Source organism: Epinephelus lanceolatus, chromosome 8 (genome assembly GCF_041903045.1).
Source record: "Epinephelus lanceolatus isolate andai-2023 chromosome 8, ASM4190304v1, whole genome shotgun sequence".
In the NCBI taxonomy this organism is placed as follows: Eukaryota; Metazoa; Chordata; class Actinopteri; order Perciformes; family Serranidae; genus Epinephelus; species Epinephelus lanceolatus.
The window spans coordinates 32,367,639-32,388,231 of record NC_135741.1 but is presented as its reverse complement, the minus strand read 5'-3'; the positions used below and the strand labels follow the sequence as shown (position 1 = coordinate 32,388,231).

General features: G+C 39.7%; 1 protein-coding gene across 1 annotated transcript; it reads right to left on the bottom strand.

The window, feature by feature from the left end:
- Window positions 1-137: 137 nt before the first annotated feature.
- LOC117258119 (uncharacterized) lies at window positions 138-20,303 on the bottom strand. Its single transcript, XM_078170420.1, has 27 exons — window positions 20,165-20,303; window positions 19,987-20,019; window positions 19,842-19,901; window positions 19,408-19,543; window positions 18,924-19,033; window positions 17,912-17,956; window positions 17,632-17,764; window positions 17,443-17,546; window positions 17,190-17,218; window positions 15,977-16,145; window positions 15,691-15,723; window positions 15,521-15,583; window positions 14,399-14,534; window positions 12,310-12,419; window positions 12,172-12,216; window positions 10,776-10,908; window positions 9,785-9,888; window positions 9,580-9,615; window positions 5,651-5,827; window positions 5,425-5,457; window positions 5,255-5,317; window positions 3,867-4,002; window positions 2,931-3,040; window positions 2,793-2,837; window positions 1,399-1,531; window positions 399-502; window positions 138-229 (listed from the first exon to the last, which is right to left on the bottom strand). Exons 1-27 carry the CDS (start codon window positions 20,187-20,189, stop codon window positions 192-194), a joined length of 2,343 nt encoding a protein of 780 aa, XP_078026546.1. The 5' UTR covers window positions 20,190-20,303; the 3' UTR covers window positions 138-191.
- Between the last annotated feature and the right edge of the window lie 290 nt (window positions 20,304-20,593).

The following is a 20,593-nucleotide window of genomic DNA, read 5'->3' as shown; positions in this document are numbered from 1 at the left end:
TTTAACTTGTATGTAACTTGTAACCTGTATGGGCCAAACTATTCCATATTAGTACTCTGGTATATTTCTGTATCAGGAGCGGGATTCTGTAGTTATGTTTGACATTTCTTTAGCCAATGAACAAACCGACAAATGTATTAAATCAAATGCATGTTTATTGTGATATGAGTGAATTTCCAGTATGTTAATGATTAATGCACTGGAGGCTGATATGGAATGACCCCAGGATCTGTGAAAGAACAAAATATTAAATTCAGACACATAATTCAAGCAACTGAATTCTTTTTGTTGTAGCTGTGGCTGTTTGAGCAGCAACACTGTGTGGACAGATGTCTGTATCATGCCATTTTCCCCACCACATATTGTGCACCACATATAAGGTCCTTTAAGATACTTACATTCGCATATGTACGCCACCTCCAGGTACTTGTAAGTGCCACTGCAGGGGTCTCCAAACACTGAGTTGCTCACATTGATACTGCACCTGTTTTTCCCATTGCAGCTGTGGAGACAGAGCGACATGAGTGAACCTTTAACCTGAGGTATGAGTTGACAAAGACTGTTTGGTTTGGAGGTCTTGTGGAAAGCATCTTGCAGTTTAATATAGCTGCTTGGTATGGGAATCTGAATGTGAAGCAGAAAAACAAGCTTTCCTCAATTGTGAAAATTGCAGGGAAGGTGGTTGGTAAGCCACAACTTCAATTTGGTGAGTTGATCAATGGGGCAGTTGTCAGGAAGGTCAGACAGTTATCTGGGGATACTTCACACCCCTTACACTCACAGTTTGAACTGCTTCCATCTGGCTGCAGATTCAGAGTCCCGAGGGCGAGCCGGAACATAAATAAGAAATCTTTCATTCCACATGCCATACATGCTCTGAACATAACATGATTGTACCTGCTGTTGCTGTTTTTTTTGTTTGTTTTTTGTTTTTTTCTATTTGCACAACAACTTCACTCAACTTTACTTTTCTTTTCCTTTCTGTTGTGTATCTTGATGAGTGTTCTGGTTTTGTCTTGTGTAGTCTGGAGTCTGGAGAGGCTGAAGACAAATTTCCACTACGGTGGATAATAAAGTTTTATCTCAACTAATCTAATCATAACTGTCGTAAATTCTGCAGATTGCATTTTCTTATTTTTTAAAAGTTTTTCTTGCGTGGCATTTGCATTTATTGGACAGGATAGCTTAAGCATGAAAGGGGAGAGAGAGGAGGTGACATGCAGCATAGAGCTGTGGGCTGGAATCGAACCTGCAGCTGCTGTGGCAAGGATCTTCTCTTTATACATTGGTCGCCTGTTCTGCCCACTGAGATACTGGGCGCCCCAAAGATTGCATTTCCTTGATGCAGAACAACACACACTGTATTCCTTATATTTAGCAAAGGGTGTGCCGCTGTACCTGTCAGCAACTATGGTAGTAGGGCGTGAGCAGTTAGCTGTTAGGATCTGAGAGGTAGGCCGTCCGAAAGAGCAGGTTGTGCGGTCACGGCGTCCATAGTCAGCCCCATACACAAAGATAACCTGTCCTACATCTGTCAGAAAGAGGAGGAACAATTAGAGAGGACAGAGATGAAGTTATGAATTGACCTATGGCTAAGTCCCGCCTTCAGATGCAATGAGCCAATCACAGTGCGTATAGTAATTCCCATACACTCGGACATTCTCCGCCTGGACGTTCATTGAAATGCATTACAGAAACTCAGTTTTGTTCGGTTTTATGAGCTTTTTCGGAGATTTGAAGTTTAAAAATGGTCAAACAGTGTGCATGGGGTACATGCAACTCTGACACAAGGTATCCTGAGAGGCTGGGCGACAAGGTGTATTTTTTACACTTTAAACCACATCTCAACCGAGAAAAGTGTCTCCTTTGGATAAAGTTGTGTGGTAACGTTAGACCACAACATCAACTCAACGTGATTAAGATTAACAATGATGTTTACATCTGTTTTAAGGTAAGTTAACATCGTGTTTGAGGCAACATATTGTCACTTTGCTGGAAAGAAATATAAAGTTATCTTTAACATCTCTAGCTAACGTTAGCTAAAGTTAGCCTAACGTTAGCTCCTAGCTGCGTTGTTCATCATGTCACCTTGTTTGCTGGGAGTTCATTAGCCTATTTTGTTCTAGTTTTGTACTTTGGTGATCGTACATCATTGTTAGCTGTTGTCCAAAGGGCTCTAGTTAAGCTAACGTTAACTTCTGGAGCTTAGCTTCATTAACTTCTGTAATGGCAGAGATAACAAAGGTTGGCAAACGTTACACTGAATGATTCAGTGTAAATACTGTAGCAGCAAACCAACGGAAACACACTCTTGGTAAAGATGGTAAAAAGGCCGTTATCCTTTTCTCATATTCTGAGCCAAAAACCTGAACTTCAGTGGCACTTTAACTTGTTGTCTTTGATGGCGACGGCAACGAGATGCGGTTCACAAGCGTACACTGTAACCTGTAAATTTTGACTTGTAATTTAAGCTTTTCATCGACCTTCTCAACAATAAAATGATGAATATATCCCTCCAGTGTGTAGTTTAGGCCCTTTTGGTTACTTGTCAATGACATCTGATCGTTATGTCCCCAAAAATCATCAACTGCCTCCTGCGAAATGCCGTGTACTGTGACACCTGCCATAGCACTGGTCACTGAATGTTGATAGTTTTTTGTCGGAGTGAGTGGAGGGGAGCGTGGCTTAGCCATAGGTCAATTAGAACAATAGAGAGAGTTGAAAATGTAATTATGCTCTTGTTTGTCATATTAAACCACCATAAATACAAACAAGGAAAATAAATATATTACCACACTTGAGGTGTGCCACAGAGCCCTCGCAGGCAGCAAAGTGAACTGTCCAAGTAACATGAAAGAATCACATGAGACTTCACACTATAAAACTGTCAGCTTTTTCTTCACTGTTAGTTTCATGCAGACGTGACTGACTTGCTGGGAAGCAGGTGAAGGTGGTTTCCAGGTATTTGTAGATGCCACGGCAGGGATTAAAGTTACGAACAAGGTTTACGTTCAGTTCACACTCCCTCTTGCCATCACACCTGTGGGAAACACATTCGTAGCTTGTTTTTAGCACAAAGCAAAAGCATGAAAATTAGTGTAGATACTGTGGTAACTTTGATGAATGTCTGAGACTATTTATTCCCTAAACTTTAAATGCAGCTTTTAGTGTATGTGAGATACCACTTGTTTTAATGTACAGTATAACATCAGTTTGATGACTGTTAGAAAATATTTGAGGCTGGGGATTGTATGTATCAAGAGATTCAAACCAGCTCAATTTGATCTTTTGATCTGTCAGATTTACAAAAATAGTCTGCTGTAAAAAAAAAAAAAAAAAAAAAATCCACAATGAAACCAACAACAAAACCCCAAGAATATGTGTCTCAAGGTGCTGAAGAGTTAACAAAGAGATGACATCATCTACTTCATTTGGTTACTGAAAAACCTTTATGATTTGACGTAGCTTTACATTTACTCAAGCATATTATTTAAGTACAATTTTGAGGTACTTATACTTAACTTGAGAATTTCCATTTTATGGTATTATTTAATTCTTACATTGGAAGCAAATATTGCACTTTTTATTTTGACAGTTTGCACATTCAGACTGGTAATGCAAAATATGAAATCAACCACTAAATTATGATGTATGATTATAGATCAGGCTATAAGCTGATGTGCATATAAATGCATCAACGAGTATCCAATAATATAAAATAATATTTATTATTCAGAAATGTGCCATTCTGCATAATGAGCACTTTTACTTTTAGTAACATATATCTTGATACTTTTATACTTTTACTTGAGTGATGCTATGAATGCAGGACTTTAACATTTAGAATACATGTGATTAAAAAATACCTTCTTCTGAGGACGTCCACTGTGCCCCTTTGAGCGCATGTTGTGTTGGCAAGCTGATTCTGAGGTCTTCCCTCACTGCAGGTCTCATTGTCTGCACGCCCATACAGTGCTGCCTGCACAACGATCACTCCAGATTCTGTTACACACCAAGGAGGAAATTAATAAACAATAAAGTTCAGAGGGAGAGTTCTCGTCTAAAGAAATCACTATGGGAATCATTAACAATTTTTGTCATTTTGACCGAGCCTAACATTTCCACAGGCATATCTCATGTAAAAAAAAGAAAGAAAGAAAGAAAATAAAAAATCACTCTTCTCATCGTAAAAAAACAACACCATTGTCAATGAAAATCTGTCTGACCAAGCTGCAACCTCTGAGGCTGAGAAATGAAACCAATGCGGGAGTGCAAAAAACTGCAGTTCATTAGATGGCCACTTGAGGCTGGCTCCGAATCACAGTCAATCCCCATAGACAAGCAAGTTGAAATGCCCTATTTTACAGCAGAAACAAACACCGCTATAGTCTGGTACAAAAAACGGTTTTGGTCTCTATGGTCTCTTTGGTGCAGGGGTGAATTGTTTTATAATTCACCCGTTTGCATTTTTTTTTTGAGGCCCAAAGTTATGCATATTCAAGGGCGAGGCTGCTCTGCTGGAAGGCTGCTCTGCTGGAAGGCTGTCTGCAAGGCGTCGCTACTGGTTGCTGCAGTCTATGGGTTACATCCATCCCTCGCTCCTCCACAGCTCCACCCTCTTGGTATGGCCACTTCTGGCTCCAAAAAACCAAGATGGCGGTGTCCAAAATGCCGTACTCAAGGTTTCAAAACAGCAGTTCACAAACCAACGGGTGACATCACGGTAGCTACATCCATTATTTATATGGACTACGGACGTGACTCGGGCATAAATCACATTAATGAATGAGTTGATGTATTTAAGTTTTACTCACATTATGTAATTTCATTCAAATAAAATAGCCGCAGGTAACGCTGGTTAACTTGCTCAATGTTACAACTTAGCATACACTTAAGCTCATTCCACACATTTGCTTGGTGGCTGGCATGAGCCACTTGTCGTAGTAGCACATTGTAGTAAGCTGCTGGATTGATGTTGCAATATCATATCAATTACTGTGCTGCAAAATGGCAAGAATTAATGAAAACGTGTGTTGTGTGGCAGGAAAAACACTTTTATTTAGTTAATTCAGTCACACTGTATGATTTACAGTGACATATCATCTGGTTTCCCATAGCAACTGGGTTTGAACATTGTTAGAATCATTTGGGATAATGTGAATGCACAACTCAACAAAATATATAAAATAGTTGTCCTTTGAGGTTTGAATGCGTAAATGTTGCATATTATATTTTCAGATGAGATTAGTCATACCACAGCTCAGGCGCTGGACATTCCCGGAGCTTCCACAGGTGACAACTTTCTCCGTGGAAACAACTACAATAACAGATACCAAACCATAAGTTGAAGTGGGTTGAAGCCACACACTGTATGTAGAAAATAAATGCAGGCATCATCATGATCACATTCACTCAGACATTTACCTGCTGTCATGAGCAAACATGTTGCTGCCAGCACTGAAAAGAAACATCACTGTCAAACTGTGTCAGCCAAACACGAGTAAAAGTTACAAAGTCTTGCTAAAGTCTTTGCCCTGAGTTAAAATGCCACATTAGTAAATTGTAATTGTAAACTCAGATAATCAAACTTAATTCCTAGTTTTACATGAACCCACATAATTATTCTTTCAGTTGTCAGCTGTGTACTCACACAGTGTGGTGCTGAGTCTGTAGCAGAGCATGATGTTAGAAGATCCTGTCTGGCTGAACAGAGGGACTGACGGATGCAGAAACAGAAACACCTGTATCTCTTCTGCCCAGTGAGGAACTGTCTTTGCCTTATATACAAAACAATGGCTTGATCTTGCCCAACTGGCTCCTAACACCACTGTGGAAAAATGTGAACATACAATCAAAACCAGAATGTCTTCATTTAGATTTAACGCTGATGACAGAGGACAATGACTTATACTTTGCTGACTCATGTTGTGGAAATATAAAAAGGTGAGGCATGCAAAAGTCTGTGCAAAAACAAGACAGTTAATTGAAATGACGGAAGTTGGAAGTTATTTAGAAAGTGCATTAGTTCTTGTGTGCTGATGTTGAGATATGATGCACTGACCCTGTTCAGAGGTTTTACCCTGTTTTCCTGCCTGACAACAAATTCTCTCATTCTTGTCTCTGACCCTCAGATTTCTCACACTTTCTTCCTTGAATGAGAGTTCCCTTCCATTTAGAGATATATACACTGTATATATACAATGTGTGTGTCTCTTCCCTCCTCAGGGTGCAGATTACATTTCGATATTGGCTGGGGGACACAGAAACTGGGGGATTGGGGTCGTCCCCCAAGAATTTTTTATGCAACAGTTTTTGCCTTTTCTGCAGCTATTTATGGTTGGAATGTCTTTAAATTCATCAAAATAATGTCCTCTGTTAGTTTCATGTTTTTAATGGGGGGGACAAAGGCACTAAATAAGGGGTTACGCCTATGCTCCTCACAGCACTGCGTGATATGCAGTTGTGCTTGGTTTACAATGTCTTCATCTCTTCATCATCCATGATGTTGGTTCCTGCAAACTGACAAATAAATGAATTGTTGCATTGTTCTTTTTTTTTTTTTCCTGTGGACTTACTGGAACACTCTGTGGCACCTATTGTTATTTTGTTTTGTCTCTTGACTTCCTGGAAGACCCAGAAAACACCAAACACTGAGAGTCACTGCAGTGGAGCTTTGCTTGTGCAAATGTCTTTTGATTACTGTGAAGTCATCTTTAGCACAAAAGCAAAATAACAATCATAAACTGACAAGACACACGCTGCTGGTTTAATGCATTTTATTTACTACATGTTTGTTGTGATCTTATTGTGACCTCAGTATGTTTGAAGGATCTGCAAAAAACAGATAAACGATTCACTTCAGATAAATACTGTTTAAGTGTGTCTGGTTGCACAAACTGTTGCTGCATGATCATAAACTGCAATTTACAGTCTATTAGCACAGCACATTGTTTCTGAAAACAAAAACCACTCAAACCGCACAAAACTGGAATAGTTATGGATTAATAGAGCCTATTTTTATCATTGCAAAGATAAGCAGTTGGGTTGACAAATCTCTGCATCACAGCTGTTTACCACCACATGCTGTATTCCACATCATGTTTCCCTCTGCACATTTAACCCACAGACAAGCCTCAGTAGCGTAACACAGTGCTAACTGGCCTTCAAGCTACTGATCCTAAATTTCATCAGGCATCCAGCATCCCCGGGCATTCCTGAGCAGTTTTTGCAGTGTGACATGGTGCATTGTGTGCCATCGACAAGTGCTGTTGTGAGGGGATGTACTTGGTCTGCAACAATATTTAGGTGGGTGGTGCGTGTCAAGTCACATCCACATAAATGCCAGGACCCAAAGTTTCCCAGCAGAACATGACACTAACATAATGATGACATTTGGGTAACAGCACTTCACACTACACATGAAAGTGGTGCACAAGACATCTGTGCGACTTGCTGGCTGTTACATTTGAACACATGAGGGCAGTATAAGTGTGTTGGATCACAGCTTCAGTCTGATTTATTCCACACTCAGTGCAGAATAAGCAGTGGGTGTTGTTATCACATTATAAGGCATCAAAAGCTCATCAAGCCCACATTATGGGCGCAGGTAGTTTTAATCTGTGCATAATGAAAAGGAAGTGACTTTCTGTAAATTTCACACCAAATGAAAGCTGCAAAACAAAAAAATCATCACTATGCAGCTGACAGCCCCGACAGATCTGAATCGACAGAAAGAAGAAAAACACATTATCCATCTATTACATGTCTTTAAGCCACTTTATACTGTTGTCTCTTTCCTGTTTTGTCTTTACAGATACCTGCAGCTTCTGCAGGGAAAAACAATGTACCCCTGCCTGGTGGATGCAGAGGGACATGTGATCGCATTCGCCCCTATTACCAACAGTAAGAAAACCAAGGTGTGAATTTCTATTTTCTCCCTGGTTATCATACTGTAATCATATCCTCCCAGAAGAGAGGATTTCATATGAAATGCTGTCACACGGTGGAAATGTCCTGTTGTCTTCTCATGATACAATAGTATTGTAATAAGTAATTACATGATCAGCTGATTGTACTTTACAGATCAAGAAGACAACCAAAGAGTTGTTCTTGGAGGTGACGAGTGCAGCCAGCCTGCAGACCTGTAAAGATGTTATGGACGCTCTTATTGTTGTAAGCTTTACTTCTCTCTCTTTTCTCCGTCATTAACGAATGTGTCAAGTTTACTGAGGATTGGAGTTCATTTTCATAGTTTTGGCCGTTGTTTCTATTGGTTACAACATCTTTAAATGAGTCTGGTCCAAGACTAGCTTTTCATGTAAAAACTAAAGGACACCACCCATATTAAATGCTGTGTAACTTGTAGATGTTTTTGGATCATTAATAGTAACTTTATGTAAAACATTTGTGGCGCTCGAGGAAAAGCTTATATAAAGCTCAGTGCTGAGTACATTTTAAAATTTCAGTATGTGAGACGCCGCATCATTATTAGACGCTCTGAGCAACTGATGTTGTATAAGAGCAAAAAATTCTGCATAGTGAGGTGGTCAGGACTTTCACTGAGGAGAACACTGTTCATGTCAAGTGTGAAACCAATATTCAATCTTATTTTAACTATGTAACACAATATGTCAGTGACATATGTCTCTTGACAAATGCACTTCTTTTAACCCGAACCATGATCTTTTTTTAGACCTAAACAAGTAATGTTGTTGCCCAAACCTAATGAAGTCAACCTTCAACCTAAAAACTAAGTAAACCTACACTGACCAGAAACTGACATGCCATCCCTAACATGTCTAAAACTGACGCTTGTGGGGTACCTAGAGCGTCAGTGCACAGGGTCGGTATTTGACGAGTTGGGTGTGAAAATGTGTTGCTTGTTTCTTTATTTCCCCTGCCCCCTTGGCTTTCCTGTTTGGGGTATATTTAATCTTAAGTGTTTATTTTAAACCTACACCTCTAAAACTTGAGGAGTTTTAATCTAATTTTTGCATGGAAAGCATCAAAGAAAACAGACGATCTAAGAAATTAAGTGGTCGATTTTTTTCCAGTGTCTTTGCTACACAGTCTGTTTTGAAACACTGTGAAACACACATTGAAATCACACACGGGCGTTTAAAGTGCATTTCCTGTTTCATTACAGAAAATGGCAGAGTTGAACAAGTTCACAGCAGAGCATCGGGAGGAGGCGGGGTCAGACGGGAAGGGGATGGCCCACAAGAGCCTGCTGCCAGCGGCGAGACCTCCAGCGAACTGATCGTCCAGCAATTTTTGTACTGGAATTACAACTTCTGGGTCCATCAAGTGATGCCCTCCGGCCCCAAAAGATTTTTTCCCCATAAATTTACATTGTGAAAGAGACATCTGAAAATTAGCGGATTTATTTCAACTTGTATGTAACTTGTAAGCTGTATGGGCCAAACTATTCCATATTAATACTCTGGTATATTTCTGTATCCGGAATAGGATTCTGCAGCTATGTTTGACATTTCTTTAGCCAATGAACAAACCGACAAATGTATTAAATCAAATGCATGTTTATTGTGATATGAGTGAATTTCCAGTATGTTAATGATTAATGCACTGGAGGCTGATATGGAATGACCCCAGGATCTGTGAAAGAACAAAATATTAAATTCAGACACATAATTCAAGCAACTGAATTCTTTTTGTTGTAGCAGTGGCTGTTTGAGCAGCAACACTGTGTGGACAGATGTCTGTATCATGCCATTTTCCCCACCACATATTGTGCACCACATATAAGGTCCTTTAAGATACTTACATTCGCATATGTACGCCACCTCCAGGTACTTGTAAGTGCCACTGCAGGGGTCTCCAAACACTGAGTTGCTCACATTGATACTGCACCTGTTTTTCCCATTGCAGCTGTGGAGACAGAGCGACATGAGTGAACCTTTAACCTGAGGTATGAGTTGACAAAGACTGTTTGGTTTGGAGGTCTTGTGGAAAGCATCTTGCAGTTTAATATAGCTGCTTGGTATGGGAATCTGAATGTGAAGCAGAAAAACAAGCTTTCCTCAATTGTGAAAATTGCAGGGAAGGTGGTTGGTAAGCCACAACTTCAATTTGGTGAGTTGATCAATGGGGCAGTTGTCAGGAAGGTCAGACAGTTATCTGGGGATACTTCACACCCCTTACACTCACAGTTTGAACTGCTTCCATCTGGCTGCAGATTCAGAGTCCCGAGGGCGAGCCGGAACATAAATAAGAAATCTTTCATTCCACATGCCATACATGCTCTGAACATAACATGATTGTACCTGCTGTTGCTGTTTTTTTTTTGTTTTGTTTTTTTCTATTTGCACAACAACTTCACTCAACTTTACTTTTCCTTTCTGTTGTGTATCTTGATGAGTGTTCTGGTTTTGTCTTGTGTAGTCTGGAGTCTGGAGAGGCTGAAGACAAATTTCCACTACGGTGGATAATAAAGTTTTATCTCAACTAATCTAATCATAACTGTCGTAAATTCTGCAGATTGCATTTTCTTATTTTTTAAAAGTTTTTCTTGCGTGGCATTTGCATTTATTGGACAGGATAGCTTAAGCATGAAAGGGGAGAGAGAGGAGGTGACATGCAGCATAGAGCTGTGGGCTGGAATCGAACCTGCAGCTGCTGTGGCAAGGATCTTCTCTTTATACATTGGTCGCCTGTTCTGCCCACTGAGATACTGGGCGCCCCAAAGATTGCATTTCCTTGATGCAGAACAACACACACTGTATTCCTTATATTTAGCAAAGGGTGTGCAGCTGTACCTGTCAGCAACTATGGTAGTAGGGCGTGAGCAGTTAGCTGTTAGGATCTGAGAGGTAGGCCGTCCGAAAGAGCAGGTTGTGCGGTCACGGCGTCCATAGTCAGCCCCATACACAAAGATAACCTGTCCTACATCTGTCAGAAAGAGGAGGAACAATTAGAGAGGACAGAGATGAAGTTATGAATTGACCTATGGCTAAGTCCCGCCTTCAGATGCAATGAGCCAATCACAGTGCGTATAGTAATTCCCATACACTCGGACATTCTCTGCCTGGACGTTCATTGAAATGCATTACAGAAACTCAGTTTTGTTCGGTTTTATGAGCTTTTTCGGAGATTTGAAGTTTAAAAATGGTCAAACAGTGTGCATGGGGTACATGCAACTCTGACACAAGGTATCCTGAGAGGCTGGGCGACAAGGTGTATTTTTTACACTTTAAACCACATCTCAACCGAGAAAAGTGTCTCCTTTGGATAAAGTTGTGTGGTAACGTTAGACCACAACATCAACTCAACGTGAATAAGATTAACAATGATGTTTACATCTGTTTTAAGGTAAGTTAACATCGTGTTTGAGGCAACATATTGTCACTTTGCTGGAAAGAAATATAAAGTTATCTTTAACATCTCTAGCTAACGTTAGCTAAAGTTAGCCTAATGTTAGCTCCTAGCTGCGTTGTTCATCATGTCACCTTGTTTGCTGGGAGTTCATTAGCCTATTTTGTTCTAGTTTTGTACTTTGGTGATCGTACATCATTGTTAGCTGTTGTCCAAAGGGCTCTAGTTAAGCTAACGTTAACTTCTGGAGCTTAGCTTCATTAACTTATCTGTAATCGCAGAGATAACAAAGGTTGGCAAACGTTATGCTGAATGATTCAGTGTAAATACTGTAGCAGCAAACCAACGGAAACACACTCTTGGTAAAGATGGTAAAAAGGCCGTTATCCTTTTCTCATATTCTGAGCCAAAAACCTGAACTTCAGTGGCACTTTAACTTGTTGTCTTTGATGGCGACGGCAACGAGATGCGGTTCACAAGCGTACACTGTAACCTGTAAATTTTGACTTGTAATTTAAGCTTTTCATCGACCTTCTCAACAATAAAATGATGAATATATTCCTCCAATGTGTAGTTTAGGCCCTTTTGGTTACTTGTCAATGACATCTGATCGTTATGTCCCCAAAAATCATCAACTGCCTCCTGCGAAATGCCGTGTACTGTGACACCTGCCATAGCACTGGTCACTGAATGTTGATAGTTTTTTGTCGGAGTGAGTGGAGGGGGACGTGGCTTAGCCATAGGTCAATTAGAACAATAGAGAGAGTTGAAAATGTAATTATGCTCTTGTTTGTCATATTAAACCACCATAAATACAAACAAGGAAAATAAATATATTACCACACTTGAGGTGTGCCACAGAGCCCTCGCAGGCAGCAAAGTGAACTGTCCAAGTAACATGAAAGAATCACATGAGACTTCACACTATAAAACTGTCAGCTTTTTCTTCACTGTTAGTTTCATGCAGACGTGACTGACTTGCTGGGAAGCAGGTGAAGGTGGTTTCCAGGTATTTGTAGATGCCACGGCAGGGATTAAAGTTACGAACAAGGTTTACGTTCAGTTCACACTCCCTCTTGCCATCACACCTGTGGGAAACACATTCGTAGCTTGTTTTTAGCACAAAGCAAAAGCATGAAAATTAGTGTAGATACTGTGGTAACTTTGATGAATGTCTGAGACTATTTATTCCCTAAACTTTAAATGCAGTATTTAGTGTGAAATGTAGACTTGAGTACGTGAGATACCGCTTGTTTTAATGTACAGTATAATAATAATTTGACTGTTATATTTTGGGTTGGGGATTGTATGTATCAAGAGATTCAAACCAGGTCATTTTGGTCTGTCAGATTTACAAAAATAGTCTGCTGTAAAAAAAAAAAAAAATACACAATGCCATCAGAGTATACAACGAAACCTCAAGAATATGTGTCTCAAGGTGCTGAAGAGAGGTTAAGATCATTTACTTCATTTGGTTACTTAAGAAAAACTTCATGATTTGACGTAGCTTTTATTTCTACCTGTATCCAGGTGTACATTTACTCAAGTATTATATTTAAGTACAATTTTGAGGTACTTGTACTCAGAGATGGGCAAAAATACATCAAAATGTATTTTGTGCAAAATAAAAAATATCCCTCAAATAAATGTATCAAAATAAAATACATGTATTTTGTATTTTCAAATACAGAAAATACTTTTTCTTTTTAGCAGCGACCCACAGCTCTATAGGTCACTCTGTCGGTTGGTTGGTCAGTTGGTCCACAAAGCTTTTCGTGAATAACTCAAAAATCCCTGACCCAAAATGCTCAAAATTTGCATACAGCAACTAGAGACCATGAGTAACTATACCAGAAAGAATGCCCATGATTCATCCATAGGTGGCGCTATACTAACCGATTCAAAGCTTTTCCTGAATAACTCTCAAAGTCCTTGACCAAAAATGCTCAAAATTGACATGCTGCAATTAGAGACCACGAGTAACTATGCCAGAAAGAACAACCATGACTCATCCATTAATGATAGTAGCAAATTTGGTTGCAGCTATTGCAAATTTGGTATGACAATCTGTTGAACTTGGAAGACGTGAGCAGCAAGGTAGTCTACTGGTAGTGTGGGTCCATCCACGTGAGCAGCATGCCTGGCAAGTCTAGTCTAGCTGTGCTGTGAACTGTCCACCAACGGCCTAGCTAAACAGTAGCAAGATACTGTAGCTACTGTAGCTAGTTAACTTGTTTGCTGTCTAACTTGAAGCCTTTGGAACCCTGTGTTCAACTTTTTCAAATGAAAAAGAGAAAAAAAAGCTAGGGACATGTAGGCTACCCTAATATATTATTTATTGATTCAGATTTAGATTCAGACAACTTTATCGATCCCACGTGAGGCAATTCATTTGTAGCATACTCATCCCAAGCATTATATATATATATATATATATATATATACGTATATATATATAAGTAAAAAATATTGTTACATCCAATATTATAAGAATGTGTAGTAGCCTATTATTTTTGTTTTTTGATTCATGGAGAAAGTATTTTGAGTATTTTAAATACAAAATTACTCTACTCAAAAGTATTTTGTTACAAATTACATTTGTTTTTTATCGGCCTTATCAAATACAAATTACAAAATACTCAAATGTAATTGAAATACGTATTTTAAATACCATTAATAGAAATACTGCCCATCCCTGCTTGTACTTAACTTGAGTATTTCCATTTTATGGTATTATTTAATTCTTACATTACATTGGAAGCAAATATTGCACTTCTTACTCAGTTTATTTTGACAGTTTAGTTACTTTGCACATTCAGACTGGTAATGCAAAATATGAAATCAACCACTAAATTATGATGTATGATTATAGATCAGGCTATAAGCTGATGTGCATATAAATGCATCAATAATATAAAATAATATTTATTATTCAGAAATGTGCCATTCTGCATAATGAGTACTTTTACTTTTAGTAACATATATCTTGATACTTTTTATACTTTTACTTGAGTGATGCTATGAATGCAGGACTTTAACATTTAGAATACATGTGATTAAAAAATACCTTCTTCTGAGGACGTCCACTGTACCCTTTTGAGCGCACTGTGTGTTGGCAAGCTGATTCTGAGGTCTTCCCTCACTGCAGGTCTCATTGTCTGCACGCCCATACAGTGCTGCCTGCACAACGATCACTCCAGATTCTGTTACACACCAAGGAGGAAATTAATAAACAATAAAGTTCAGAGGGAGAGTTCTCATCTAAAGAAATCACTATGGGAATCATTAACAATTTTTGTCATTTTGACCGAGCCTAACATTTCCACAGGCATATCTGATGTAAAAAAAAAAAGAAAGAAAGAAAGAAAGAAAATAAAAAATCACTCTTCTCATCGTAAAAAAACAACACCATTGTCAATGAAAATCTGTCTGACCAAGCTGCAACCTCTGAGGCTGAGAAATGAAACCAATGCGGGAGTGCAAAAAACTGCAGTTCATTAGATGGCCACTTGAGGCTGGCTCCGAATCACAGTCAATCCCCATAGACAAGCAAGTTGAAATGCCCTATTTTACAGCAGAAACAAACACCGTTATAGTCTGGTACAAAAAACGGTTTTGGTCTCTATGGTCTCTTTGGTGCATTTGAGGCCCAAAGTTATGCGTATTTAAGGGCGAGGCTGCTCTGCTGGAAGGCTGCTGCTGCTTATTCACATTATGTCATTTCGTAAAATAGCTGCAGGTAACGCTGGCTAACTTGCTCAATGTTACAACTTAGCATACACTTAAGCTCATTCCACACATTTGCTTGGTGGCTGGCATGAGCCACTTGTCGTAGTAGCACATTGTAGTAAGCTGCTGGATTGATATTGCAATATCATATCAATAAATTATGTCTCTACTGGATTACTATGCTGTAAAATGGCAAGAATTAATGAAAACGTGTTGTGTGGCAGGAAAAACACTATTATTTAGTTAATTCAGTCACACTGTAAGATTTACAGTGACATATCATCTGGTTTCTCATAGCAACTAGAACTTTACCTTGATTAAAATTACAGATTTCTCTGGGTTTGAACATTGTTAGAATCTTTTGGGATAATGTGAATGCACAACTCAACAAAATATATAAAATAGTAGATTTGAATGTGTAAATGTTACATATTATATTTTCAAATGAGATTAGTCATACCACAGCTCAGGCGCTGGACATTCCCGGAGCTTCCACAGGTGACAACTTTCTCCGTGGAAACAACTACAATAACAGATACCAAAGCATAAGCTGAAGTGGGTTGAAGCCACACACTGTATGTAGAAAATAAATGCAGGCATCATCATGATCACATTCACTCAGACATTTACCTGCTGTCATGAGCAAACATGTTGCTGCCAGCACTGAAAAGAAACATCACTGTCAAACTGTGTCAGCCAAACACGAGTAAAAGTTACAAAGTCTTGCTAAAAAAAACAACTTTGCTGTGTTCTAGTAGGATGGAGCTTTATCACAGCAGACATTTTGAAACTGTCTTGCCCTGAGTTAAAATGCCACATTAGTAAATTGTAATTGTAAACTCAGATAATCAAACTTAATTCCTAGTTTTACATGAACCCACATAATTATTCTTTCAGTTGTCAGCTGTGTACTCACACAGTGTGGTGCTGAGTCTGTAGCAGAGCATGATGTTAGAAGATCCTGTCTGAGCTGAACAGAGGGACTGACGGATGCAGAAACAGAAACACCTGAATCTCTTCTGCCCAGTGAGGAACTGTCTTTGCCTTATATACAAAACAATGGCTTGATCTTGCCCAACTGGCTCCTAACACCACTGTGGAAAAATGTGAACATACAATCAAAGCCAGAATGACAGACGACAGAGGACAATGACAATGTCTCGCTGTATGTGATGATGAGCAAAAGAATTTCTCAGTATGCTGACTCGTGTTACAGAATTATTACAAGTAAGGCGTGCAGAGCTCTCCAGAAAAACAACACGGTAATTGGAGTGACGAAAGTTGGAGGGTGTTCACAAAGTGCATTTGTCGGGATGTGATGTACTGCCTGTGCTCTGAGGTGGTTTTTCCAGCCTGACAACAAATGAGCTCATTTTTGTCTCTGACCCTTAAATTTCTTGCATCTTCTTCCTTGAAGGAGAGCCCCTTGTCTCACCAGTCTCATTTCTGTAGATCATGTGCTTTTGTGACCATTAGTTTTTCTTAATGTATATGACTCTACCCTCCTCAGGGTGCAGATTTCATTTCAACATTGGCTGGGAGATGATGACGAAACTGGGGATTTGGGGTCCTTCCACATGATATTTTTATGCAACACTTTTTGCCTTTTCTGCAGCTATTCATGGTTGAAATGTCTTTAATTTCATCAAAATAATTTCCTGTGCTACTTTCATGTTTTCATTGGGGGGGACAAAGCCACATGTTCTAAACACTAAGGGAGACATGACCCCTGTGTCCCCCCCGAAACCTACACCTATGCTCCTCACAGCACTGTGTGACATGCAGTCTTTCTCGGTTTGCAGTGTCTTCATCTTTAACACTTATGTTTTTAAATTTACAATAACGTGACGTTGTTTCCTGCTAACTGATGAACAATTGAGCTGTTGCAATGTTTTTTTCCCCCTGTGAACTTACTGGAACACTCTGTAGCACCTATTGTTATTTTGTTTTTTCTCTGAACTTCCTGGAAGACCCAGAAAACACCAGACACTGAGAGTCACTGCAGTGGACATTTTCTTGTGCAAATATCTTTAGGTTATTGTGAAGTAAGACAAGACGCACGCTGCTGGTTTAATGCATTTTATTTAATGCATATTTATTGTGATCTTATTGTGACCTCAGTATGTTTACAGGGTGTCATCCGGAGGGCTGGAAGGATCTGCAAAAACCAGATGAAAGATTCACCTCAGATAAATACTGTATTTAAGTGACTGGTTGCACAAAATGTGTTACGGCATTATAATTTTAAAAAATGCATTTTACACTTTATTAACACAGGACAGTGTTTCTGAAAACAAAAAACACTCAAACTGCACAAAACTGGAATACTTATGGATAAATAGAGTCTATAACACAGTGCTAACTGGCCTTCCAGCTACTTACATGCACAAACGTAAGCCACTTCCAGGTACTTGAAAGTGCCGACACAGGGGTCTCCAAACACTGAGTTGCTTGCTTTGATACTGCAACTGTTTTTCCCATCACAGCTGTGGAGACAGAGTGAATACATGCATGATGCCTTTAACAGCCTTTAACCTGAAGTATGAGTTGACAAAAAGTGAGTAACTGTACTTGTCAGAAACGATGCTGGTCGGCTGTGAGCAGTCGCTATTTTGGATCTGAGTGGCAGGCCGTTTGTAAGTGCATGTGGTCTGGTCGTGGCGTCCATAATCAGCGCCGTAGACAGATATAACCTGCCCAGCATCTGGCAAGAGGAGGAGGGAGAGTTGAAAGCAAAGATGAAAGAAAATGTAGCTTTGAGAGGCATGTGACCAAAGAAAAAAGTGAGATATTCAGATGAGTACTGAAGTGACATAAAAATAAAACAAAGCTAGTGGTTACGTGATCTTACCACAGTGCAGGTTTGCGAAAGAGTGCTCACATGTCACAAGGTGAACTGTCAAAATAACGTGACACACATCGATGCATTATTTACAACCAGTCGATGCATTTTGCGTCAGAATGCACACTTCTTCAAATCAGATCACACAAATAAAAACAGTTTAGTTTAAGTGTATCCTGCTGACCGTTTGAATCAACCAAGGCACTAAAAGCAGGGCCAAAAGCTTAAAACGTGGAAATATGTGAAGGGAAAATCACTGGAATCTGAATTTTCTACAATACATTATTTGACAGTATTAAGACACAGAACGTCCCATACCTTTAGACTGATCAGCCACATTAAAAACCACTGACCAGTGAAATTAATAACATTGATCATCTTGTCGGAATGCAATGTTCTGCTGGCAAACATTGGACCTTGCATTCAAGCCATTTGAGACGCTCCACCCACCCAAAGACGGCACTCCCTGATGGCAGTGACCCCCACCACAGGTCAATGCACCACGCCACACTACAAAAACTGCTCAGGAATGACCCGAGGATCACGACAAAGAGCTCAAGGTGTCGACCCGGCCTCCAAATTCCACTGATCCCAATCTCATCAGGCATCCAGCATCCTCAGGCCATTCCTTAGCCCAAGGTTGCTGGATGCTTTTTGCAGTGTGGCATGGCGCATTGTCCTGCTGGGGGTGAAACTGCCAGCGACAAGTGCTGTTGCCATGAGGGGATGTAATTGGTCTACAACAATATTTCGGTGGGTGGTGTCAGTCAAGTGTCATCCACATAAACGCCAGGACCCGAAGTTTCCCAGCAGAACATGACATTGTAACAAGGTGATGACAATGTTATTCACTTTACCTGTCAGCACTTTTAATGATGTGGCTGATAGGTGTATTTCTTGCCTGCTTGAAAACCTTGACATGCTGGCAAGAAGAAGCCATATATTTGTAAATAAAGCAAGTGAAAACCAGGGGAAAAAATATTTTTTGGCAGCTTTAGTTTCATGCAGACATGTGACTGACTTGCTGGGAGGCAGATGTACTTGGTCTGTAGATATTTGGAGGTGCCTTCGCAGGGATCGGGTGATCCAAAGACATTCACGCTCACTTCACACACCCTTTTTCCATCACACCTGCAGGAAGAACATATAGGGCATGTTTCAAGCAGAATCACAGCCACACACAGTGTTGTCACAATGCAAGAGACTGATTCCTTCCTCATTCCGCAATGATACAAAGGCTGAAGAATACACATGATACTTGAGAACAGGGAGTTTTGGTGTTATGCATCCAGCGAGTGTGTTTTACGACCTGTGTACTTCTCAAGCATTGAATATGGAAGCAGTCGATGGCACCACAGCTGCTTGTAAAATGAATTGTGAAACAGATGTTTTTACTTATGTTGGGTCTGGTTGATTTATTTTTAAAAAAAAATTTAATTGAAGTCTCCTTTTAGCTACATTTAGAATGCATATAAATAAAATGCGGTATATCTTTATGATTGTACCTTCTCTTGAGGACGTCCACTGTGCCCTCTTGCGCGCAATCTGTATTGGTAAGCTGTGCCTGAGGTTTTCCCTCACTGCAGGTCTCACTGTCTGTGCGTCCATACAGTGCTTCCTGCACACTGATCACTCCACTATCTGTTCCACAGCAAAGAATTGGAAGAATTAGTAGTCATCACTTAATCTTGAAATGTACTTAAACTATACCATAGTAACTGATCAGCTGCTTCTGCTCACCCTAACCTATACATCAAAATGGTTTCATCATAATCCAGAATAAATTCAACATGTTAAAGCTTTTTTTTAAATACCGTAACGCTGGTTGAATCAAAGATGATAAAGTAAAAACAAAAAACACCTTAATGATCAAACAAGCGCTACCAGAATTTATGTAAGCACTGTTGAGGACAGAATATTTTAGGAAATAGAGGCATACCACAGCTCAGGCGCTGGACAGTCTCGACCTGACAGGTAAGAACTGTCTCTGTGGAAACAGCTAAAAACAGAGATGGAAGTATTAGTTTAACACAACGGCACATATGTAGAAATGTATTCAAGAATCCTCACACACAGATATTTACCTGGACTTACGAGCACACAGGCTGCTGCCAGCACTGAAAAGCAAACAGCACACAAGAGATACAAAGGGACGCTTTGGCTTCATTGGCAAGAGAACTTAATTTTACCAAATCGTAATCTAAGACTTCCTATATTTATAGAAAGATATCTTTTTATCATTATGCTAATCAGTATACTCACAGAACGTGGTGCCGAGGCGAAGCATGGTTTAACCGGACTCAGTGGTTGGTGAGCAGTGAGAGTGATGGTGGGTGGGACACACTCTGTATTTATTCATTTGGATCTGAGGCAGTCTACGATTTTGCAAAACAAACCTGAACCTGACTCCAGTGGCTCCTTTTCAACTGGACGCAATATCCAAAATGAGAATAACAGAAGCCCCATGAGGGCCGCCAGACATCCAGTCTCAGAGCACAGACTGAAGAGGCCTGAGCACTCATACATTATTGTAAGCCTAATGAGTCCCATATGCGGGTTACACTGTGTGTTACATGAAACTGTGTCAAGTTTTAAGTTAAGGCTACAAAAACACACATGTCAGGGAAAAGCCTGAGTGTGGGTTTGGTTTAATACAGGACCTATTCATGATGACAATGTGATCATCCATTC

Excerpts from the sequence above, each read along its gene's own strand:
- LOC117258119 (XM_078170420.1), bottom strand. The coding sequence starts at position 20,189 with ATGCTTCGCCTCGGCACCACGTTCT. Across the intron at positions 3,041-3,866 it reads GTGGACGTCCTCAGAAGAAG|GTGTGATGGCAAGAGGGAGT; the intron begins GTATTTTTTAAT and ends TGTTTCCCACAG. Across the intron at positions 1,532-2,792 it reads TGTGGCACACCTCAAGTGTG|ATGTAGGACAGGTTATCTTT; the intron begins GTAATATATTTA and ends TCTTTCTGACAG.